At 35.7% G+C, this 25,605-nt stretch overlaps 1 protein-coding gene and 1 pseudogene across 1 annotated transcript in view; one reads left to right on the forward strand and one right to left on the reverse strand.

Annotated features, from left to right (window-relative positions):
* Positions 1–25,605, forward strand: part of CUNH12orf40 (chromosome unknown C12orf40 homolog) — a 70,935-nt gene that overhangs the window by 39,108 nt on the left and 6,222 nt on the right. The window contains 1 exon segment of the mRNA XM_029206538.1: positions 22,413–22,473. Coding sequence (XP_029062371.1) covers positions 22,413–22,473 — 61 coding nt within the window.
* Positions 1,570–2,076, reverse strand: LOC114886037 (annotated as a pseudogene).

Raw genomic sequence — 25,605 nt, forward strand, 5'->3', positions numbered from 1 at the left:
GCCACTATGGAAAACAGTATGGAAGTTCTTTAAAAAACTAAGAATAGAGTTAACATATGATCCAGCAATCCCACTTTAGTATATATATCAGGAGAAAAAGAAAACACTAATTTGCAGTTACATGTGCCCCAAAATTTATAGCAGCACTATTTATACTAGCCAAGACATTGAAGCAACCCTAGTGCCCATCAACAAAGTAATGAATAAAGAAGATGTGGGAGATAAGCACACAGACACACACACACACACAAAATGGAATATTAGCCATTTGCAGCAATGTTGATGACCCTATGGCCCTAGAAGATATTATGCTTACTGAAATAAGTCAGGCAGAGAAAGAAAAATAGTGTATGATATCATTTATGTGTAGAATCTAAAACATAATACATATGAATGCATATGCAAAACAGAAATAGACTCACAGATATAGCAAACAAACTTGTGGTTACCAGTGGGGATAGGAAAGCAGGGAGGAACAAATTAGGGGTGTGGGGTTAAGAGATACAAACGACTAAGTATAAAATAGATAAGCAACAAGGATGTATTGTATAGCACAGGTAATTAGCACAATTATCTTGTAATAACTTATAATGGAGTATAATCTGCAAAAATACTGAATTACTATGCTGTACACCTAATCTAAATAATATTGTAAATCAACTATATTTCGATTAAAAATTGCTTTCCAAGATTCTGTTAGATTTCAGTAATTAATACAGTAAATAAAATCGGAATAAACAAAACTGAATTATGTATTAATTTTCCTTTTGTTTGATAATCAGTGAAAATAAATATTGTTTACCATCAAAAAAGAGAGAATGAGCTGCTAGAGAGATTTGGGAGTACTCAAAGAAAGGTGTCATAGGAAAGAAAAATGGGAGAGATTTTTAAGGAAGGGAATGTGGTCAGTAATATTAGATGCTATCCTGTTACTCCTTTAAATAACTCATATTTCCTAAATAAGAATAATATAGATATATCCTCTTAAAGAACGAATCATGAGCAGGTTAGAATCCTTAAAAAACAATCTCTACATCTATGGCAGGTTGAATGTGTCTAGAGCAAGTCAGAAAAGAAAATAAGCTCACTGGTAGAACCTGAGGGGTATCAGGTGCTATGAGTTCTTTAGGTAGAGCAGGCATCAGCTTTTAATTTGTGATGCCTAGACAGGGCTAAAGACATAGTGGAACCCTGGCTAAAATCTTAAATTTTACAAGAGAGACCAAGGCAGGAGTCACAATAAGAGAGGAAGAAAAGGATTGGAGCAGTAGAGGAGCTGAGCTATACCTGCCTACTGGTTGGGAAACTTTGGGACAGGTAATTCCTACTGAGGCAGAATTAATGAAGAGATAGCAAGCAAGCAAACCAAACCCAAAAATCAAACCAAACAAAAACTCCTCTTGGATGGCAGATAGTAGGGTATGGGTAATTAGGGGTGTTCCAAGATCCTTTTGTTGGATGTGGAATGGAATAGGAAAGAAGAACATCTTGGAGGATATAATAATTTTTTTTTCCGGTTTTCCCAATGAGTTTTATTTGGGCAGACCTGGGGACAGGGAGGGCCTGCGTCTAAAAGAAGGTGTTGGGCCTCTTAGTGGTGAGGTGTGGCTTGTGCTGGCAACAGAGAACCCTGTAGGGCAGTGGGAACTTGATCTTGGAGTCGTGGAACTGCTTGACTGCTGGTCGACAGCACTTGCTGGCTGCAATCTCTGTTTTTGTGATCTGGATCGAGTGGGCCCAGGCGCGGTGCCAGGTGCCCATGTCTTGGTAGCACTGGGTGACCGCACTGGCTGTGGTCAGGTCCCGGTACTCTCAGTGCTGTGGAAGTCATAGCGCAGCCAGAAGCCAAAGTTCTTCACCCGCAGGGGAGATTTCTCCAACACCTGTCTGCAGTAGACAATTTCCCCTGAATACTCTCATCTTCTTCAGCTGAGACACAAAGTACCAGAAACAGGACTTGGCAACATGATTAGGTGCAAAGATGCACATGCAGTAGAGGGGAGACATGCCGCATTTGGGGGTCAGCAGGCAGTGCCCCACCACCTTGTACTCTGGAAGTGTGCCCAAGGCCTTCATGGTGTTCTATACGTGCTTGCTGCCACCCTCGAAAAGGAAACTACTTTATTACTTTTATGGAGGTATAACTGACATATAACAGTTATTTAAAGTGTACAACATAGTGATTTGATATGTGTACCCACTGTGAAAAGATCGCCACAATAAGTCTAGTTAACATGGATCACCACACAGTTACAAATTCTTTTTCTTTGGATGAGAAATTTTAAGATATACTCTCTAGAAACTTTCAAATATAAAATACAGTATTATTAGCTATAGTCGCCATCCTGTACGTTACATCACCAGGACTTATTTATTTTATAATTGTAAGTTTCTACATTTTTACCACCTTCACTAATTTTGCCCATACCCCACCCCCCGACTCTAGCAACCACTAATCTATTCTATTTATGATTTTTTTTCAGATTACATGTATAAGTGAGGTCATATGGTATTTTTCTTTCTCTGCCTGACTTATTTAGCATGGTGCCCTCAAGGTCCATCCATGTTGTTGCAGTTGGCAGGATTTCCTTACTTTTTATGGCTGAATAGTATTCCATTGTGTGTGTATATATAGATATATATACCACATCTTCTTTATTCATCCATTGATGGACACGTAGGTTGTTTCCATGTCTTGGCTATTGTAAATAATGTTTCAGTGGACATGGTGGTGAGGATAATATTTTTGAGTTAGTGTCTTCTTTTCCTCGGAAAAATACCAGAAGTGGAATTGCTGGATCATATGGTAGTTCTATTTTTAACTTTTTCTTCAGTTTTATTGAGATATAATTGACATACAGCATGTATGAGTTTAAGGTATACATCATAATGATTTGACTTACATGCATCATGAAATTATTAGCACAATAAGTACAGTGAACATCCATCATCTCATACAGATACAAAATTAAAGAAGTAGAAAAAAATTCCTTGTGATGAGAACTCAGGATTTACCCTATTTTTAATTTTTTTGAGGAAACCCCATTCTGTTTTTCGGTAGCAGCTGAACAATTTACATTGCCACCAATAGTGCACCTGGGTTCCCTTTTCTCCACATCCTTGCCAAGGCTTGTTTTTGCTTATATTTTTGATGCTAGCTATTCTCACAGATGTGGTTTTGATTTGAATTTCCTTGATGATTCATTTTGTTAAGCATCTTTTTCTGTACCTGTTGGCTGCCTGTAGATCTTCTTTGGAAAAATGTCTGTTCAGGTTGTCTGCCCATTTTTTAGTGGGATTGTTGTTTTTTCACTTTGAGTTATATGAGTTATTTATATATTTTGGCTTATCAGATATATGACTTACAAATATTTTCAGATATATGATATATATATATCAGATATATGATTTACAAGTATTTTCTTCCATTCAGTAGGTTAGCTTTTCAATTTTTTGATGGCTTCCTCTTCTGTGAAAAGCTTTTCAGTTTGATGTAGTCCCACTTGTTTATATTTGCTTTAGTTGCCTTTGCTTTTGGTGTCAAATTCAGAAAATCATTGCCAAGATGGTTGTCAAAGATTTTGCCACTTGTGTATTTTTCTAGTAGTTTTTTGGTTTCAGGTCTTATATTCAAGTCTTTAATCCATTTTGAGTTAACTTTTATGTATGATATAAGATAGGGGTCCATTTTTCATTCTTTTGTGTGTAGCTGGTCAGTTTTCCCAGCACCGTTTATTGAAAGGACTGTCCTTTCTCCATTGTATATTGCTGGCTCCTTTGTCATAAACTGATTGACCAAATATGTATGGGTTTATTTCTGGGCTTTCTTTTCTGTTCCATTGGTCTATGTGTCTGTTTTTATGTCAATATCATACTGTTTTTATGTCAATATCATACTGTTTTGATTACTATATCTTTAATATTGTTTGAGATTATGAAATATGATGCCTCCAGCTCTGTTCTTTTTTCTCAACATTGTCTTCGCCATTTGGGTTTTGTTGTGGTTCCTTACCAATTTTATGATTTTTTTTTCTATTTCTGTGAAAAATATCATTGGAATTTTCACAGGGATTGCATTGAATATGCAGATGACTCTGACTAGAATGGGCATTTTAACAATATTATTCCAGTTCATTACCATGGACTATCTTTCCATTTATTTGTGTCTTCAATTTCTTTTATTAACGTCCTATAGTTTTCAGCGTAGAGGTATTTCACCTCTTTGGTTAAACTTATTTCTAGGTATTTTATTCTTTTTGATACAATTGTAAATAAGATTGTCTCCTTAATTTCTTATTCTGATAGTTCATTATTAGTGTATAGAAATGCAACTTATTTTTGTATATGGTTATGTATCCTTTACCCGAATTTATTTATTGTACAGTTTTTTGGCAACAGTGGAATCTTTAGCGTTTTCTATATATAATATAGTGTTATAAGCAGGTACAGACAATTTTAATTGTTCCTTTCAGTTTAGAATACTTTTTCTTTCTTTTTCTTGTCCATTGACTCTAGCAAATATTACCAATATTATGTTGAATAAAAGTGGTGAGAGTGGGCATCTTTCTCTTGTTCCTGATCTTGGAGAAAAAGCTTTCAGCTTTTCATCATTGAATGTGATATTAGCTGTAAGCTTGTCATACATGGCCTTTATTATGTTGAGGTACATTCTCTTTATACCCTTTTGTTACAAATTTTTAGACATAGATGGATGTGAATTTTTGCAAGTGCTTTTTCTGAATTCATATCAATGATTGTATGATTTCTACCCTTCATTTTGTTAATATGGTATATCTCATTGACTGATTTGTGTTATGTTGAACCATCCTTATCCTTGGAATAAATCCTACTTGATCATGCTGTATGATTCTTTTAATGTATTGTTGAATTCAGTTTGTTAATATTTTGTTGAGGATTTTTGAATCTATGTTCATCAGGGTTATTGGCCTGTAATTTTCTTTTCTTGTGTTCTTGTCTGGTTTTTGTGTCAAGGTAATGCTGGTTTTATAAAAGGAGTTTTGAAGTGTTTCCTCATCTTCTGTTTTTTGGAAGAGTTTGAGAAGGATTTATATTAACTTTCTTTAAATATTTGGTAGAATTCATCAGTGAAGTCATTGGTCCTAGACTTGTTTGTTGGGAAGTATTTGATTACTGATTTGTTCTTCTTACTAATTATCAGTCTGTTCATATTTTCTATTTCTTCATGGATTAGTCTTGTAGGTTGTAGTTTCTAGGAATTTTCCATAAATTCTAGGTTGTCCACTTTGTTGGTGTTCAGAGTACTGTCTTATGATCACTTGTATTTCTGTGGTATCAGTTGTAGTGTCTCCTCTTTCATTTATGATTTTATTATTTGAGTCCTCTCTTTTTTTGTTGTTGTGTCTAAATAAGTTTGTTAATTTTGTTTTATCTTTTCAAGAAAGCAGTTCTTAGTTTTTATTTATCTTTTCTATTATCTTTTTATTTTCTATTTTATTTATTTCTGCTCTGAAATTTGTTATTTTATTTCATCTACTATGTGTAGGCTCAGTTCATTCTAATTCTAGTTCCTTGAGGTGTAAAGTTACTTTGTTTATTTGAGATCTTTTGTTTATTGATGTAGGCATTTATCACCATGAATTTCCCTTTTAGAACTGTTTTTGCTACATCTCTTAAGTCTTGTTATGTTGTTATTTCCATTTTCATTTGTCTCAAGATATTTTTTTCTCTTTTGATTTCTTCTTTAACCCATGGTTGTTCAGGAGCATTTTGTTTAATCTCCACATGTTTGAATTTTCCAGTTTTCCTCTTGTAATTGATTTGTAGTTTAATACCATTGTAGTTGGAAAACATGCTTGATATTATTTCAGTCTTTAAAAAGAATTTGAGACTTGTTTGTTTTTTGATATTGAGCTCCATGAGCTGTTTGTATATTTTGGAGATTAATCATTTGTCTGTTGTTTCATTTGCAAATATTTACTCCCATTCTGAGGGTTGTCATTTTGTCTTGTTTATGGTTTCCTTTGCCGTGCAAAAGCTTTTACATTTAATTAGGTCCCATTTGTTTATTTTTATTTTTATTTTCATTGCCCTAGGAGGTGGTTCAAAAAAGATCTTGCTGTGATTTATGTCAAAGAGCATTTTTCCTATGCTTTCCTCTAAGAGTTTTATAGTGTCTGGTCTTATATTTAGGTCTTTAATCTGTTTTGAGTTTATTTTTGTGTATGGTGTTAGGGAGTGTTCTAATTTCATTCTTTTACATGTAGCTGTCCAGTTTTCCCAACACAACTAACTGAAGAGGCTGTCTTTTCTCCATTGTGTGTTCTTGCCTCCTTTGTCATAAATTAGGTGACTATATGTGCATGGGCTTATCTCTGGTCTTTCTATCCTTTGCCATTGATCTATATTTCTGTTTTTGTGCCAGTACCATATTGTCTTGATTACTGTAGCTTTGTAATATAGTTTGAAGTCAGGGAGCCAAATTCCTCCAGCTTCGTTTTTCTTTCTCAAGATTGCTTTGGATATTCAGGGTCTTTTGTGTTTCCACATGAATTGTAAAATTTTTTGGTCTAATTCTGTGAAGAATGCCAATGATAATATGATAGGGATTGCATTGAATCTGTAGGTTGCTTTGGGTAGTATAGTCATTTTCACAGTATTGAGTCTTCCAATCCAAGAACATGGTATATTTCTCCATCTGTTTATGTCATCTTTGATTTCTTTCATCAGTGTTTTATGGTTTTCTGAGTGTAGTTTTTATAGTTTTCTAAGTCTTTCACCTCCTGATGTAGGGTTTTATGTTTTTCTTTTTTTAATAAATTGATTGATTGATTGATTTTTGGATGCATTGGGTCTTCGTTGCCATGCGTGAGCTTTCTCTAGTTGCAGAGAGTGGGGGCTACTCTTCCTTGAGGTGCGCAGGCTTCTCATTATGGTGGATTCTCTTGTTGTGGAGCATGGGCTATAGGTGCACAGGCTTCAGTAGTTGTGGCACATGGGCTCAGTAGTTGTGGCTCACAGGCTTTGTTGCTCTGCAGCATGTAGGATCTTCCTGGAGCGGGGCTCGAACCTATGTCCCCTGCATTGGCAGGTGGATTCTTAACCAGTGTACCACCAGGGAAGTCTCCCTTAGGTAGGTTTATTCCTAGGTATTTGATTCTTTTTGTTGCAATGTTAAGTGGGATTGTTCCCTTAATTTCTCTTTCTGATTTTTCATTGCTAGTGTATAGGAAAGCAAGAGATTTCTGTGCATTTATTTTGTATCCTGCAACCTTACCAAATTCATTGATTAGTTCTAGTAGTTTTCCGGTGGCATCTTTAGGATTTTCTATGTATAGTATCTTATCATCTGCAAACAGTGAAAGTTTTACTTCTTCTTTTCCAATTTGTATTCCTTTAATTTCTTTTTCTTCTCTGATTGCTGTGGCTAGGACTTCCAAAACTATGTTGAATAAGAATGGTGATATTGGACATCCTTGTCTTGTTCCTGATCTTAGTGGAAACACTTTCAGTTGTTTACCATTGAGTATGATGTTTGCTGTGGGTTTGTCATGTATGGCCTGTATTATGTTGAGATAGGTTCTGTCTATGCCCACTTTTTGGAGAGCTTTTATCATAACTTGGTGTTGAATTTTGTCAAAAGATTTTTATGCATCTATTGAGATGATCATATGTTTTTTTTTAATTCGTTAATATGGTGTATCAAATTTGTTGATTTGCATATATTGAAGAATCCCTGGGATAAATCCCACTTGATGTGGTGTATGATCCTTTTAATATGTTGTTGGATTCTGTTTGCTAGTATTTTGTTCAGGATTTTTGCATCTATGTTCATCAGTCATATTGGTCTATAATATTTTGTGTGTGATATCTTTTTTTTTTTTTTTTTTTTTGCGGTACGCGGGCCTCTCACTGTTGTGGCCTCTCCCGTTATGGAACACAGGCTCCAGACACGCAGGCTCAGCGGCCATGGCTCACGGGCCTAGCTGCTCTGTGGCATGTGGGATCTTCCCGGACTGGGGCACAAAGTGTCCCCTGCATTAGCAGGCAGACTCTCAACCACTGTGCCACCAGGGAAGCCCTGTGATATATTTTTCTGATTTTGGTATCAGGGTGATGGTGGCTTTGTAGAATGAATTTGGAGGTGTTCCTCCCTCTGCAATATTTTGGAAGAGTTTGAGAAGGATAGGTGTTACGTTTTCTCTAAATGTTTGATAGAATTTGCCTGTGAAGCCATCTGGTCCTGGACTTCTGTTTGTTGGAAGATTTTTAATTACAGTTTAAATTTCATTACTTGTGATACTTTCTGTTTATACTTTCTAATTCTTCCATGTTCAGTCTTGGAAAATTGTAGCTTTCCAAGAATTTGTCCATTTCTTTGTGACTGTCCATTTTATTGGCATATAGTTGTTTGTAGTAGTCTCTTATAATCCTTTGTAGTTTTGTGGTGTTGGTTGTGATTTCTCCTTTTTCATTTCTAATTTTATTGATTTGCAACCTCTCCCTTTTTCTCTTGATGAGTCTGGCCAAGGGTTCAATTTTGTTTATCTTCTCAAAGAACCAGCTTTAGTTTTATTGATCTTTGCTGATGTTTTCTTCGTTTCTATTTCATTTATTTCTGCTCTGATCTTTATGATTTCTTTCCTTATACTGTCTTGGGTTTTCTTTGTTCTTCTTTCTCTAGTTGCTTTAGGTGTAGGGTAGATTGTTTATTTGAGATTTTTCTTGTTTCTTGAGGTGAAATTGAATTGCTATAAACTTCCCTCTCAGAACTTCTTTTGCTGCATTTCAGAGGTTTTAGGGGGTATGTTTTCTTTTCATTTGTTTCTGTGTATTTTTAAATTTCTTCTTTGATTTTTCAGTGATATCTTGGTTATTTCATACTGCACTGTTTAGCCTCCATGTATTTGTGTTTTTTATAGTCTTTTTCCTGTAATTGATTTCCAGTCTCATAGCATTGTGGTCAGAAAAGATGCTTGATACAATTTCAATTTTCTGAGGCTTGATTTGTGACCCAAGATATGATCTATTCTGGAGAATGTTCTGTTTTCACTTGGGAAGAAAGTGTATTCTACCACTTTTGGGTGGAATGTTCTATAAATAATAATTAAACCTATCTGGTTTATTGTGTCATTTAAACCTTGTGTTTCCGTATTTATTTTCTCTTTGGATGATCTGTCTATTGGTGTAAGTGGGGTGTTAAAGTCCCCTACTATTATTGTATTACTGTCGATTTCCCCTTTCATGGTCGTTAGCATTTGCCTTCTGTATTGTGGTGCTCCTTTGTTGGGTACATAAACATTTATAATTGTTATATCTTTTTCTTGGATTGATCTCTTGATCATTAGGTAATGTCCTTCCTTATCTCTTGTAACATTCTTTATTTTAAAGTCTATTTTATCTGATATGAGTATTGCTACTCCAGTTTTCTTTTGATTTCCATTTGCATGGAATATCTATTTCCATCCCTTCATTTTCAGTCAGTATGTGTCTCTTGTTCTGAAGTGCAGACAGTATATATATGGGTCTTGTTTTTGTATCCATTCAGCCAGTCTGTATCTTTTGGTTGGGACATTTAATCCATTTACATTCAAGGTTATTATCGATATGTATGTTCCTATTACCATTTTCTTAATTGTTTTGGGTTTGTTTTTGTGGGTCTTTTTCTTCTCTTGTGTTTCCCACCTAGAGAAGTTTCTTTAACATTTGCTGTTAAATGGTTTGGTGGTGCTGAATTCTATTAGCTTTTTCTTGTCCTAAAAGCTTTTGACTTCTCCATTGAATCTGAATGAGATCCTTGCTGGGTAGATTAATATTGGTTGTAGGTTATTCTTTTTCATCACTTTAAGTATATCCTGCCACTCCCCCTGGGCTGCAGAGTTTCTGCTAAAAAATCAGCTGATAACCTTATGGGGACTACTTTGTATGTTATTTTTTGTTTTTCCCTTGCTGCTTTTAATATTTTTTTCCTTGAATTTAATTTTTGTTAGATTGATTAATATGTGTCTTAGTGTGTTTGCCCTAGGGTGTATCCTTTATGGAATTCTCTGTGCTTCCTGGACTTGGGTGACTATTTCCTTTCCCATATTAGGGAAGTTTTCCACCATAAGCTCTTCAAATATTTTCTCAGACCCTTTGTTTTTCTCTTCTTCTTCTGGGACCCCTATAATTCAAATGTTGGTGTGTTTAGTGTTGCCCCAGAGGTCTCTGAGATTGTCTTCAATTCTTTTCATTCTTTTTTCGTTATTCTGCTCCTTGGCAGTTATTTCCACCATTTTGTCTTCCAGCTCACTTATTTCTTCTTCTGCCTTGGTTATTCATTTCTTCCAGTGTATTTTTCATTTCAATTATTGTGTTTGCTCATCTCTTTTTGTTTGTTCTTTAGTTCTTCTAGATCTTTGTTAAACATTTTTTGTGTTTTCTCAATCTGTGCCTCCATTCTATTTCTGAGATTCTGGATCATCTTTACTATCATTACTTTGAATTATTTTTCAGGTAGATTCCCTATTTTCTCTTCATTTATTGGTCCTGTAAGTTTTACCTTGCTCCTTCATCTGTGACATATTTTTTTGCCATCTCATTTTTTTTTTTCTTTATGGGTGGGATTGTGTTCCTATCTTAGTGGTTGTTTGGCCTGAGGCTTCCAACAGTGGAGTGTGTAGGCTGTTGAGTAGAGCTAAGTCTTGGTGCAGAGATGAGGACCTCTGGGAGACCTCACTCCAATGAATATTCCCTGGGGTCTGAGGTTCTCTGTTAGTCCAGTGGTTTGGACTCAGAGCTCCCATCACAGGAGCTTCAGCCCAACCCCTGACTAGTGAACCAAGATCCTTTTAGAGGAATGATATGCATCCAAATTTTAAGCCTCTCTGTCCAGAAGTTCCTTAACTTCAGTCAAGTTCTTTAATCTGGAGAGCCACTTGCCAGGCGCTTTCCAGACCCCCTCTCTGTGACCGCCAAACTTCTTTTTCCTCCAGACCCTTTAAACTGCCTCTAGGTATTTTTCTGATTTCCTCTTTCCATTGGTTGTTTAGTAGGATATTGTTTAGCCTCTATGTGTTTGTGTTTTTTTAGTTTTTTTCTTTTAGTTGATTTCTAATCTCATAGTGCTGTGGTCAGAAAAGATGCTTGATATGATTTCAATTTTCTTAAATTTCCTGAGACTCACTTTGTGGCCCAGTGATCAGTTCTGGAGAATGTTTCATGTGCACTTGAGAGGAATGTGTATTCTTCTGCTTTTGGATGGGATGCTCTGTAAATATCACTTAAGTCCACCTGGTCTAATGTGTCATTTAAGGCCTGTGTTTCCTTATTGATTTTCTGTCTGAATGATCTGTTCACTGATGAAATTGGGGTGTTAAAGTCCCCCACTAATATTGTGTTCCTGTTGATTTCTCCCTTTATGGCTGTTAATATTTGTCTTATATATTGAGGTGCTTTTATTTGGGTGCATATATATTTATAATTGTTATATCTTCTTCTTGGATTGTTCCCTTGATCATTATGTAATGTCTTTCTTTGTCTCTTGTAAAGTCTTTATTTTAAAGTGTATTTTGTCTGATATGAGTATTGTGACTCCAGCTTTCTTTCGATTTTCATTTGCATGGAACACTTTTTCCATCCCCTAATTTTCAGTCTGTATGTGTCCCTAGATCTGAAGTGGGTCTCTTGTAGACAGAAGATATATGGGTCTTGTTTTCGTATCCGTTCAGCCAGTCTCTGTCTTTTGGATGGAGCAATTAATCTGTTTACATTTAAAGTAATTATTGATATATATGTATTGCCATTTTGTTAATTGTTTTGTGTTTGTTTTTATTGGTCTTTTTTCTTCCCTTCCTCTTTCATTCTCTTCTCTTGTGATTTGATGGCTAACTTTAGTGTTGTGTTTGCATTGCTTATTCTGCTTTATGTGTGTATCTATTGTAGATTTTCAGTTTGCAGTTACCATGGGGTTTTGATATAGCAGTCTATATATAAGCAAGATTGTTTTAAGTTGCTTGTCTTTTCATTTCAAATGCCTTTCCAATATCCTGCATTTGTGCTCTCCTCTTCTCACAATTGCTGGTTTTGATACCATATTTTGTACGGATGATTTCCTACATTTACTGTTTGTTTGCCTTTACCAGTGAGCTTTTCCATTAGTAATTTTCCCATTTTTAGTTGTGGCTTTTTCTTTTCTGCTTAGAGAAGTTCCTTTAGCATTTGTTGCAAAGCTCATCTGGTGGTGCTGAATTCTCTTAGCTTTTGCTTCTCTGTAAAGCTTTTGATTTCTCCATTGAATCTGAATTAAAGCCTTGCTCAGTAGAGTATTCTTGGTTGTAGGTTTTTCCCTTTCATCACTTTAATATATTGTGCCACTCCCTTCTCGCCTGCAGAATTTCTGCTGAGAAATCAGCTGTTAACCTTATGGGAGTTCCCTTCTATGTGTTGCTTTTCCCTTGTTGCCTTTAGTACTTTTTCTTTATCTTTAATTTTTGTCAATTTGATTACTGTGTGTCTCGGCGTGTTTCTCCTTGGGTTTATCCTGCCCAGGACTCTCTGTGCTTCCTGGACTTGGGTGGCTATTTCCTTTCCCACGTTAATGAAGTTTTCAACTATAATCTCTTCAAATATTTTCTCGGGTCCTTTCTCTCTCTCTTCTCCTTCTGGGACCCCTGTAATGCAAATGTTGGTGCATTTAATGTTGTCCCAGAGATCTCTTTGGCAGTCTTCATTTCTTCTCATTCTTTTTTCTTTATTCTGTTCTGCAGCAGTGATTTCCACCATTCTGTCTTCCAAGTCACTTATACGTTCTTCTGCCTCAGTTATTCTGCTATTGATTCCTTCTAGTCTATTTTTCACTTCAGTTATTGTATTGTTCATCTCTGTTTGTTTGTTCTTAATTCTTCCAAGTCTTTGTTAAACATTTCTTGAACCTTCTCAATCCTTGCCTCCATCCTTTTTCCAGCATCTTGGATCATCTTCACTATCAGTATTCTGAATTCTTTTTGCAGCAGATTGCCTATCTCCACTTCTCTTAGTTGTTCTTCTGGGGTTTTATCTTGTTCCTTCATCTGGGAGGTATTCCTCTGCCTTCTCATTTTGTCTAACTTTCTGTGATTGTGGTTTCTGTTCCACAGGCTGCAGGATTGTAGTTCTTGCTTCTGTCTGTCCTCTGGTGGTTAAGGGTGTGTAAGAGGTTGTGCAGGTTTCCTGATAAAGGGACTCCACTGGTGAGTGGAGCTTGGTCTTGCCCCTCTGGTGGGCAGGGCCATTCTCAAGAAAACTTTAAGCAGCCTGTCTGCTGATGGGTGGGGCTGTGTTCCTGCCCTGTTTGTTGTTTGGCCTGGGGCACCCAAAACTTTTGGGTGGGGCTAATGGCAGCCTCTGGGAGGGCTTACACTAAATGAATACTCCCTAGAACTGCCACTGCCAGTGTCTTTGTCCCCACAGTGAGCCACAGCCACTCCCCACCTCTGCAGGATACCCTCCAATATTAGCAGGTAGGTCTGGCCCTGTCTTTTATGAGGGCACTGCTTTTTTTCCCCTGGGTTCTGTTCCACACAAAACCTTCTGTTCCCCCTTCAAGAGTGGAGTCTCTGTTTCCTCCAGTCCCATGGATTTTCTGTGATCAAACCCCACAGGCTTTCAAAGCCAGATTCCCTGGGGGCTCCTCCTCCCATTGCTGGACCCCCAGGCTGGGAAGATGGACATGGAGCTCAGGACTTTCACTCCTGCAAGAGGGCCTCTGTGGCACAATTGCTCTCCAGTCCATGGGTCACCCACCTGGCTGGTATGGTGTTTGATCTTATCGTGATTGTGCCCCTCCTAACATCTCATTGTGGCTTCTTCTTTGTCTTAGGCTGTAGGGTATCTTTTTTGGTAGGTTCTAGCATTTTTCTGTCCATGGTTGTTCAGCAATTAGTTGTGATTTTGGTGTTTCTGTAAGAAAGGATGAGTCCACATTCTTCTACTTCACCATCTTGAGCCCAAGATAAAAGCTCTACATTTTTATTTCCCTCCCCCATTTTGTTTTTGATGTCACATCTTACTTCTTCTTATCTTGTGTATCTATCAACAAGTTACTGTAGTTGTTATTTTTACTACTTTTATCCTTTAACTTTCATACTAGTTTTATAAGTGATTAACCACCCTTACAACATTAGATTATTCTAAATTTTACATATTTACCTTTACCAGTGAGATTTATACCTTCACATATTTTCCTGTTGCTAATTACTGTTATTTTGTTTTGTCTTAAAGAAGTTCTTTTAACATTTCTTTTAAGGCCAGTCTAGTGGTGAAAAACTCCTTTAGTTTTTGCCTTTCTGGAAAACTCTTTATCTCTTCTTCTAATCTGAAGAACAAATTTGCCAGGTAGAGTATTGTTGGTTGGTAGTTTTTTTTTGCTTCCTGCAATTTGAATATATTGTGCCACTCCTTTCTGGACTGCAAAGCTTATGCTGAAAAACCTGCTGATAGTCTTATGACGGTTCCCTTATACTTAACAAGTTGTTTTTCTCTTGTTGCTTTTAAGACTGTCTCCTTGTTTTTAACTTTTGATAAGTTAATTATAATGTGTCCTGGTGAGAGTCTATTTGGATTCATCTTATTTGGAACTTTATTGTCTTCTTGGATCTGGATCTGTGCTGTGCCCAGGGGGAATAACTGGTTAAGAATTCTTTCTCCATTTGTTATAGTGCTATAGGACCTATGAATTAAGACCCATTGGCTGCCAGAGCAAGGCAGACAAGGGGTGGAAACCGCAAAAACTGGGGCACAGATGTGTGTACAGGCTCATCTCTGGGAGCAAGGCAGAGGGAGCGCATGAAGATAGTGCCTAGACTCTGAGGTCTCTGGAGAGGATTACAGTCTGCTCTTAGATATGAGTTTAATTAGAAGCCTTCTGTTCAGGTCACATCTATGAAGATAAACTAATAGGCTTCTTTCACAGAAAGATTGGGTATGTCAGTGGGCTACCTCTGCTCTAGGCCCTGGGTAGTAGTCTTGTGGAGCTTGTGCAAACACTTTGAGAACTGTTTCTCAGTTTGCTATAGTCTTGCGGATCTCATAGACAAAGGCTTCACTGGCTTTCAAATCTTGATGTTTGGGAGGCTCATCTCTCAGTTGCAGGTCTTAGAAGTTCAGGAACCAAATATAAGGTTCCAACCATTAGTTCTTCATGGAGAAACTTGTAGTAAGTTCCTTCCTGATTGTGGGTTGCTGCACCTGGAGTGGGGTTTATGGTGTCTCAGCGTAATCTGAGATTGAGTCTCAGCCTGTCCTACCTGCTTCAATGTAGGTTTTTTCTAATTTGGCCAATGTGTGGGAGGCTCTTGGCTAGTTGGGGTTTTTTGGGGGGAGGGGAGGTTCTTTTAGAAGAAATTGTTCTGTGTGTAGCTGTAGATTCAGTGTGTCCATGGGAGAAGGTGAATTTAGGATCCCTCTACATTGCCATCTTTAACTGCAACTTATTTAATTTTAAAATAGTAGAGGAATACAGTTTAAATATTGTTTAAAATGGGAGGAAAATCACTAGAAAAATGGAGGCACATGGAAGAACTTCAGAATGCAAAGCGGTGGGGATGTCACACTAGGAAACCTGATCAAGGTGGGAAAAAATGAGAACGCTTCTATGTAAACAATAAATGTAAAATGTAAGGAATGAATCCTGCTTAGCAATATATTAAATTTTATTAGAGGGCTGGTGTTTCTTATCAAGATTAGAGGAATATCAAATTGAGGAGACTAATATCTCTACATATTTTTCAAGAAACATGTAGAACATAATAATAAAGGTTGAAAATAAAAAGATAGCAAAAGATATGTATATAAAGAAAATATATAGTATTAGGGACAGTATAAATGCAATAAATGCCCATTAGAGAAGAGAAGAAGAGGATATAAAAGTTATTGATCCATACCAATTATGAAATCCTGCTGAGCAGGCATTGTGAAGGCTTGCTGAACCTAGAGAATGGGGGAAATTCCTTGAATAATTCAGTTTTATTTTTTTCTATTTGGGCTGCTCTTTTTCTGTTTTTCTCTATCAAAAGATACGAAGTTGGCATTGCAGTATATGTCTACCTTGGGGTCTATGTAGCTTTCTCAGCTTGTGGGTTCCTGGTACAAGTTTGAGACTTGAATGTTTTAAGGATTGAGCCTACAATACTTTTTTTTTTTGTACAGCAGGTTCTTATTAGTCATCTATTTTATACACATCAGTGTATACATGTCAATTCCAATCTCCCAATTCATCACACCACCACCACCACCACCCCCACTTTCCCCTCTTGGTGTCCATACGTTTGTTCTCTACATCTGTGTCTAAATTTCTGTCCTGCAAACCGGTTCACCTGTACCATTTTTCTAGGTTCCACATATATGCGTTAATGTACAATATTTGTTTTTCTCTTTCTGACTTACTTCACTCTGTATGACAGTCTCTAGATTCATCCACATCTCTACAAATGACCCAATTTCATTACTTTTTATGACTGAATAATATTCCATTTTATATATGTACCACTACTTCTTTATCCATTCGTCTGTTGATGGGCATTTAGGTTGCTTCCATGACCTGGCTATTGTAAATAGTGCTGCAGTGAACACTGGGGTGCATGTGTCTTTTTGAGTGATGGTTTTCTCAGGGTATATGCCCAGTAGTAAGATTGCTGGGTGATATGGTAGTTCTCTTTTTAGTTTCATAAGGAACCTCCATACTGTTCTCCATAGTGGCTATATCAATTTACATTCCCAACAACAGTGCAAGATGGTTCCCTTTTCTCCACACCCTCTCCAGAATTTGTTGTTTGTAGATTTTCTGATGATGCCCATTCTAACTGGTGTGAGGTGATACCTCACTGTAGCTTTGATTTGCATTTCTCTAATAATTAGTGATGTTGAGCAGCTTTTCATGTGCTTCTTGGCCATCTGTATGTCTTCTTTGGAGAAATGTCTATTTATGTCTTCTGCCCATTTTTGGATTGGGTTGTGTGTTTTTTTAATATTGAGCTGCATGAGCTGTTTGTATATTTTGGAGATTAATCCTTTGTCCGTTGATTCATTTGCAAATATTTTCTCCCATTCTGATGGTTGTCTTTTCGTCTTGTTTTTAGTTTCCTTTGCATTGCAAAAGCTTTGAAGTTTCATTAGGTCCCATTTGTTTATTTTTGTTTTTATTTCTATTACTCTAGGAGGTGGATCAAGATCTTGCTGTGATTTATGTCAAAGAGTGTTCTTCCTGTTTTCCTCTAAGAGTTTTATACTGTCGGGTCTTACATTTAGGTCTCATCCATTTTGAGTTTATTTTTGTGTATGGTGTTAGGGAGTGTTCTAATTTCATTCTTTTACATGTAGCTGTCCAGTTTTCCCAGCACCACTTATTGAAGAGACTGTCTTTTCTTCATTGTATATCCTTGCCTCCTTTGTCATAGATTAATTGACCATAGGTGGGTGGGTTTATCTCTGGGCTTTCTATCCTGTTCCATTGATCTGTATTTCTGTTTTTGTGTCAGTACCATGTTGTCTTGATTACTGTAGGTTGGTAGTATAGTCTGAAGTCAGGGAGTCTGATTCTTCCAGCTCCTTTTTTTTCCCTCAAGACCTCTTTGGCTCTTCGGGGTCTTTTATGTCTCCATACAAATTTTAAGATTTTTTGTTCTAGTTCTGTAAAAAATGCCATTGGTAATTTGATAAGGATTGCATTGAATCTGTAGATTGCTTTGGGTATTGATTCTTCCAATCCAAGAACATGGTATATCTCTCCATCTATTGGTATTATCTTTAATTTCTTTAATTTCAACAATGTCTTATAGTATTCTGCATACAGGTCTTTTGTCTCCCTAGGTAGGTTTATTCCTAGGTATTTTATTCTTTTTGTTGCAATGGTAAATGGGAGTGCTTCCTTAATTTCTCTTTCAGGTTTTTCATCATTAGTGTATAGGAATGCAAGAGATTTCTGTGCATTAATTTTGTATCCTGCAACTTTACCAAATTCATTGATTAGCTCTAGGAGTTTTCTGGTGGCATCTTTTGGATTCTTTATGTATAGTATCATGTCATCTGCAAACAGTGGCAGCTTTACTTCTTTTCCAATTTGTATTCCTTTTAATTTCTTTTTCTTCTCTGATTGCCGTGCCTAGGACTTCCAAAACTATATTGAATAGTGGTGAGAGTGGACATCCTTGTCTTGTTCCTGATCTTAGAGGAAATGCTTTCAGTTTTTCACAGTTGAGAATGATGTTTGCTGTGGGTTTGTTTTCTGATTTGGATTCCTTTTCTTCTCTGATTGCTGTGGCTAAAACTTCCAAAACTATGTTGAATAATAGTGGTGAGATTGGGCAACCTTGTCTTTTTCCTGATCTTAGAAGAAATGGTTTCAGTTTTTCACCATTGAGAACAATGTTGGCTGTGAGTTTGTCATATATGGCCTTTATTATGTTGAGGTAGGTTCCCTCTAGGCCCACTTTCTGGTGAGTTTTTATCATAAATGGGTATTGAATTTTGTCAAAAGCTTTTTCTGCATCTACTGAGATGATCATATGGTTTTTATTCTTCAATTTGTTAATATGGTATATCACATTGATTGATTTGCATATATTGAAGAATTCTTGCAGCCCTGGGATAAATCCCACTTGATCATGGTGCATGATCCTTTTAATGTGTTGTTGGATTCTGTTTGCTTGTATTTTTTGAAGATTTTTGCGTCTATATTCATCAGGGATATTGGTCTGTAATTTTCTTTTTTTGTAGTATCTTTCTCTGGTTTTGGTATCAGGGTGATGGTGGCCTCATAGAATGAGTTCGGGACTGTTCCTTCCTCTGCAATTTTTTGGAAGAGTTTGAGATGGCTGTGTGTTAGCTCTTCTCTAAATGTTTGATAGAATTCACCTGTGAAGCCATCTACTCCTGGGCTTTTGTTTATTGGAAGATTTTTAATCACCATTTCAATTTCATTACTTGTGATTGGTCTGTTCATATTTTCTATTTCTTGGTTCAGTCTTGGAAGGTTATACCTTTCTAAGAATTTGTCCATTTCTTCCAGGTTGTCCATTTTATTGGTGTAGGGTTGCTTCTAGTAGTCTCTTAGGATGTTTTGTATTTCTGCAGTGTCTGTTCTAACTTCTCCTTTTTCATTTCTAATTTTATTGATTTGAGTCCTCTCCCCCTTTTTCTTGATGAGTCTGGCTAATGGTTTATCAAATTTATCTTCTCAAAGAACCACATTTTAGTTTTATTGATCTTTGCTATTGTTTTCTTTGTTTCTATTTTATTTATTTCTGCTCTGATCTTTATGACTTCTTTCCTTCTGCTAACTTTGGGTTTTGATTGTTCTTTCTCTAGTTCCTTTAGGTGTAAGGTTAGATTGTTTATTTGAGTTGTTTCTTGAGGTAGGCTTGTATAGCTATAAACTTCCCCCTTAGAACTGCTTTTACTGCATCTCATGGGTTTTGGGTCGTTGTGTTTTCATTGTCATTTGTCTCTAAGTATTTTTTGATTTCCTCTTTGACTTCTTCAGTGATCTCTTGGTTATTTAGTAATGTGTTGTTTAGCCTCCATGTGTTTGTGTTTTTTATGGTTTTTTCCCTGTAATTGATTTCTAATCTCATAGCATTGTGGTCAGAAAAGATACTTGATATGCTTTCAATTTTCTTAAATTTACTGAGGCTTGATTTGTGACCCAAGATGTGATCTATCCTGGAGAATGTTCTGTGCACACTTGAGAAGAAAGTGTAATCTGCTGTTTGGGGATGGAATGTCCTAGAAATATCAATTAAATCCATCTGGTCTATTGTTCATGTAAAGCTTGTGTTTCCTTTTTAATTCTCTCTTTGGATGATCTGTCCATTGGTGTAAGTGTGGTGTTAAAGTCCCCCACTATTACTGTGTTACTGTCAATTTCATCTTTCATAGCTGTTAGCAGTTGCCTTATGTATTGAGGTGGTCCCATGATGGGTGCCTATATATTTATAATTGTTATGTCTTCTTCTTGGATGGATCCCTTGATCTTTATGTAGTGACTTCCTTGTCTCTTGTAATATTCTTTAAAGTCTATTTTGTCTGATATGAGTATTGCTACTCCCGCTTTCTTTTGATTTCCATTTGCAGGGAATATCTTTTTCCATCCTCTCAGTTTCAGTCTGAATGTGTCCCTAGGTCTGAAGTGGGTCTCTTTTAGACAGCATATCTAAACCTCAAAACCTGTTTTGAGGTTCTTGTATTTGTATCCATTCAGTGAGCCTGTGTTTTTTGGTTGGAGCATTTAATCCATTCACGTTTAAGGTAATTATCAATATGTATGTTCCTATGACCATTTTCTTAATTGTTTTGGATTTCTTTTTGTAGGTCCTTTTCTTCTCTTGTGTTTTCCACTTAGAGAAGTTCCTTTAGCATTTGTTGTAGAGCTGGTTTCATGTTGCTGAATTCTCTTAGCTTTTGCTTGTCTGTAAAGCTTTTGATTTCTCCATCGAATCTGAATGAGGTCCTTGCTGGTTAGAGTAATCTTGGTTGTAGGTTCTTTCCTTTCATCACTTTAAGTATATGATGCCACTCCCTTCTGGCTTGTAGAGTTTCTGCTGAGAAATCAGCTGTTAACCTTATGGGAGCTCCCTTGTATATTATTTGTCCTTTTTCCCTTGCTGCTTTCAGTACTTTTTCATTGTCTTTAATTTTTGCCAATTTGATTACTATGTGTCTTGGTGTGTTTCTCCTTGGGTTTTTCCTGTATGGGACTCTCTGCACTTCCTGGACTTGGCTGGCTATTTCCTTTCCCATGTTAGGGAAGTTTTTGACTATAATCTCTTCAAATATTTTCTCGGGTCCTTTCTCTCTCTCTTCTCCTTCTGGGACCCCTATAATGTGAATGTTGTTGAGTTTAATGTTGTCCCAGAGTTCTCTTAGGCTGTCTTCATTTCTTTTCATTCTTTTTTCTTTATTCTGTTCCTCAGCAGTGAATTCCACCATTCTATCTTCCAAGTTACTTATCCTTTCTTCTGCCTCAGTTATTCTGGTATTGATTCCTTCTAGTGTATTTTTCATTTCAGTTATTGTATTGTTCATCTCTGTTTGTTCTTTAATTCTTCTAGATCTTTGTTAAACATTTCTTGCATCTTCTCGATCTTTGCCTTCATTCTTTTTCCGAGCTCATGGATCATCTTCACTATCATTATTCTGAATTCTTTTTCTGTAAGGTTGCCTATCTCCACTTCATTTAGTTGTTTTTCTGGGGTTTTATCTTGTTCCTTCATCTGGTACATAGCCCTCTGCCTTTTCATCTTGTCTATCTTTCTGTGACTGTGGTTTTTGTTCCACAGGCTGCAGGACTGTAGTTCTTGCTTCTGCTGTCTGCCCTCTGAACATACAATACTTTTTAAATGGTTGAATAATGGGGTTAGAGAAGAGGTTCTGCTCTATAAAGTTATTTAGGACCCCTGGCTGCTAGGGACTCTGCTGTCTTTTAACTGGTAGCTTTCCTTGTTTGCACTGTATGTTGGTATCAGAGGGAAAAGGAAGTGGAAGATTATGGAGAAAATTTTTATAGACCAAGACTGGTAGTGTTCTGCACCATATTTGCCAATGATCAGAACTTAAATCACTTGTTCAAACCAACTGCAAGGGATGCTAGGAAATGTAGTTTAGCTGTATGCCTAAGAGGAAGGGGAAACAGGTTTGATTGAGCAGCCAGACAGTTTCTCTTTTATACTACCTATCTATCTAAAAAACTGTATCCCACCAACAGAGAATATTTAGTTTCTATGAATCCATGGTACATTTATAAACATAATTCATATATAATAATAAGCCATAAAGAAACTCTAAGATATTTATCTATGGAGAGATTCATAGCCACATTCTCTAGTAAAAAATCATTAAAGTAGTAATCAACAGCAACAACAAAAGGTGTTTAACCTCCCTTACCTTCTTGGAAATTAAGAAACACTGTGGGTTTAACAATGAAAAAGAAAAAAAAGAAAAAAATCAAAAGAAAATGCAAATTACATAGAAATTGATGAAAATCAAAGCCAGTGGTGTGTTATACAGAAAATTTTTACCTCTAAGAGCTTTTATTATTTAGAAAATCTGAAAGTAAATGAACTGATATCCAACTTAAGAAATTAGAAAGGGAATAACAGAATAGATCTTCAAATTGCTTTAATATCTTTGTCTTTTTTCAACTACATTTGCTAAGGTTACCTGAAGCCTTTCCTTTTTGTCAATAATTTATTTCTTGGTAAATGTCTATTCTGTTGCTTGCTGTTTCTAAACCAATTTATATTTTATTTCATTTTATTGTTCATCACAGGCAAATTTTTCTTTGTGATTTTAAAATCATCTGAGTTGAATTAAAGTAATATGAAAGAAGAATGCTATAAGATGAGTTGGTGTGGTTAAAAGGAACTATAAGTAGGTATTATTTTATATTCTTTGGAGTTGTTAAAATTTTGTTTTTCTTCTAGATTCTGATGGACGAAGGAGGAATGTGTTCTTTAAAAGGCGGGATAACATCTACTAAGAAAACCTGTCAGTATAACTATAAATGAATTTTATTCTTTAAAAAAACAACATTTTAACAGAAATTAGTTAAATTTTAAGGTTTTTTTAGAGTTTTGCCAGCAAATATATTTTATAAGTATCTTAGAATATATTAATAGTGCAATTGGGTCTTTAAAATTAATTTTGTCTTCTATAAAATGTTATACATGATGAGGATATATAATATATATGTACAACTTACTGAATAATAAACAGATACCTTTGTACTTAGTTTGTATAGTAGTTTAAGAAATAATACATAATCAGTACTTTTGAATATCTTCTCAATTGCATTTCCTATCCTGCCCCCTAGTGGTAACTCTTTTCCTGAATTTGTTTTTTGTGATAGCACATATAGACTTTTCCAATTGCTTGCTTTTGAGCTTTCTGCAGCAAATTGAGGCAAACTCTATACATTTTTCTGAAACTTACTTTTTGTTCACCCAGTAATATGTTTTGAGGTTCAATCACCCTGACACTTGTGACTCTAATACAGTTCATCATTTGTTTTCTCCTATATAGCCTTCTATTGTGTGAATGTAGCACAATCTATGTATGCATCTTCTGACAAAGATTATTTGAGTTGTTTTTAATATTTTGCTATGATAAACAATGCTACTTTGACAAATTTTGACATTTCTCCTGGCACACATGTATAAATGTTTCTTCTAGGATATAATTCTAGAATAAGAATTGGCTAGTTCATATGATATGCACTCTTCTAGGTAATGCAAAATTGTTTTCCAAAGTAGATGTGCCTGTTTAAACTCCTGGTTTAAACTCCTGGTTTAAACACTAGCAATAGGTAAAGAATCTTAGCTGTTACTTATTCTCACTAACACTGGATCAGCTTTTTATCATTGTTGGCAATGTGATATCTCACTGCAATTTCAATTTATATTTCCCATTGTTGATTAGGCTCATTGGCCACCCATATTTCATCTGTGAAATGTCTTTCATGTCTATTGTCCATGTTTCTTTTAGGAAGTTTGGCTTTCTTTATGGGATGTGTCTTTTGTATATCTATGTCCTTTATACCTTTTATATATCCTAGATTCAGATTGCTTGTAGACCCCTGTGTAGCAGATATTTCATATTTGAGTAGCAGATATTTCATATTTGAGTGGTCTTTTTATTCTATATTGTCTTTTTGTTGACAACACTTTCTGGCACTTTTTAGATATTTTGCGGTTGAATGATTCTTCAGCATATCTAGTCTGTTGGGATACCTAGAAATCTTTATGGACTTTTTCCTTTTTTACTTAATTTAATTTTTTTAATATGTAAAACATTAATTTGGTTTCTATCCCTCTCCTGTCTGCCCTATTTCCTTCTGCCTCATATGAGTAGCTATTTTTTGTTGGCTTACTGTTTATCATTCCAGTGGACTTTTTTCTAAATAAAGCCTGATGTGTATAAATGCACATATTTGTGTGTCTTAGTTCCCTGTTCTTTGCACTCTAAATAGGATATTTTATTTAATACAATATATTTTATAGATGAATTAAATGGATTTATTTAATAAATTTTCTGTAGATTTCCTCGTATTAGTACTGGACATTTATTCATCCTTTATTTATGCCCATTTAGTAATCCATTATGTGGATGATCTATAGTTTACTTAGTCAGTGCCCTGTTGGTGGATATTTAGGTTGTTTCAAGTATCTTTCTTACAAACAATGTGCAGTGAACAACTTTGAGCACATATTTCTTAATTGTGGAGGTACATTTTCAGGGTAATTTCTAGAAGTGGGATTGCTGAATCAAAGAGGAGATACACTGTGGGGTGTTTTTTTTTGATAGTTATTGCCAAAATTTGATTTTGATAGAAATTTCCAAATTCCCCATTGCATCATTTTGTAATCCTACCAGAAATGTGCTTTTGATTCCACAGCCTCACCAACAGGGATTGTGGTCAAACTTAGGAATTTTTGTGAATCTTATAAAGATATATAGATAGAAGTTTCAGTTTGCACTTCTTTTTATATGAGTGCAGTCGAGCATCGTTTAAAAATGTGTAATGGCTATCTGTGATTTTTTTTCTGTGAACTCTCCATTCATGTCCTTAGGCCCATTGAGGTTTTACATCTTTTTCTTGATATTTAAGAGCTCTTTATATATTAATATTAAAGAGGTTTAGGTCTTTGTAATGTGTCACAAATATTTTCTGCTAGTTTATTAATTTTTGATTTGTTTTATCTGTTTTTACTTTGTTTATGGTGTCTCCTGCTTTGCAAAAGGCTTAACATTTTTTATGTAGCTAATATTATCAATCTTTTCTTTTATACCTTTGGATTTAATTAGGAAGACTGTTTACACTCCCTGGTTGCAAATGAATTCACTTATATTTTCTTCTAGTATTAGTATGATTTTATATTTTTGCACTTAGAGTTTATCTTGTTTTAGGAGTTTATCCTGATTCAAGTTTTTAAAAATGCATCTTTTCCCTAGGTATTTGTAATACTACCTTTTTATGTATCAACTTTCCATATATACTTCAATCTGTTCTGGGGCTTTCTTTACCATTCCATTGATCTTTCCTAATCTTCATGTGCTAATATCACATTATTTTTATTATGATTACTTTATACTATGTTTAATTTCTAAGAGTTACACCTCCCTTTGCACTTTTTAAAGAATTTTTCTGGCTATTTTTGATTAATTTTACATGTAAACTTTAATTTCAACTTGTGTAACTTCAAGGAAATGTTTCTTTTGGTGGGGGGGGGGCACACTGCTTGGCATGTGGGATCTTAGTTCCCCGACCAGGGATCAAACCTGTGCCCCCTACAATGGAAACACAGAGTCTTAACCACTGGACCACTGGGGAAGTCCCGCCAAGGAAATGTTTCAATTTTTATTGGGAAAGTACTAAATGTATACATTAATTAAGTGTGAATTGTCATCCTAATGATGTTGAGTAGCCCTATATAAGAATAAGGATGCCTTTTTATTCAGTCTAATTTTATATCTTTAATAGTTGTTTAAAATGCCTTTATGCACTTTAACGTTTTCCTCAAGCAGATTCTGCATGTCCTTTATTAGATTTAGCTGTAGGTACTTTTCATTGTTTTTGTTGCTACTTTAGTGTGAATGTACACCCCATGTTTCTACATT

The sequence above is a fragment of the Monodon monoceros genome, unplaced genomic scaffold, assembly GCF_005190385.1.
Source record: "Monodon monoceros isolate NGI ecotype Baffin Bay Population unplaced genomic scaffold, NGI_Narwhal_1 Super_Scaffold_6, whole genome shotgun sequence".
NCBI lineage: Eukaryota > Metazoa > Chordata > Mammalia > Artiodactyla > Monodontidae > Monodon > Monodon monoceros.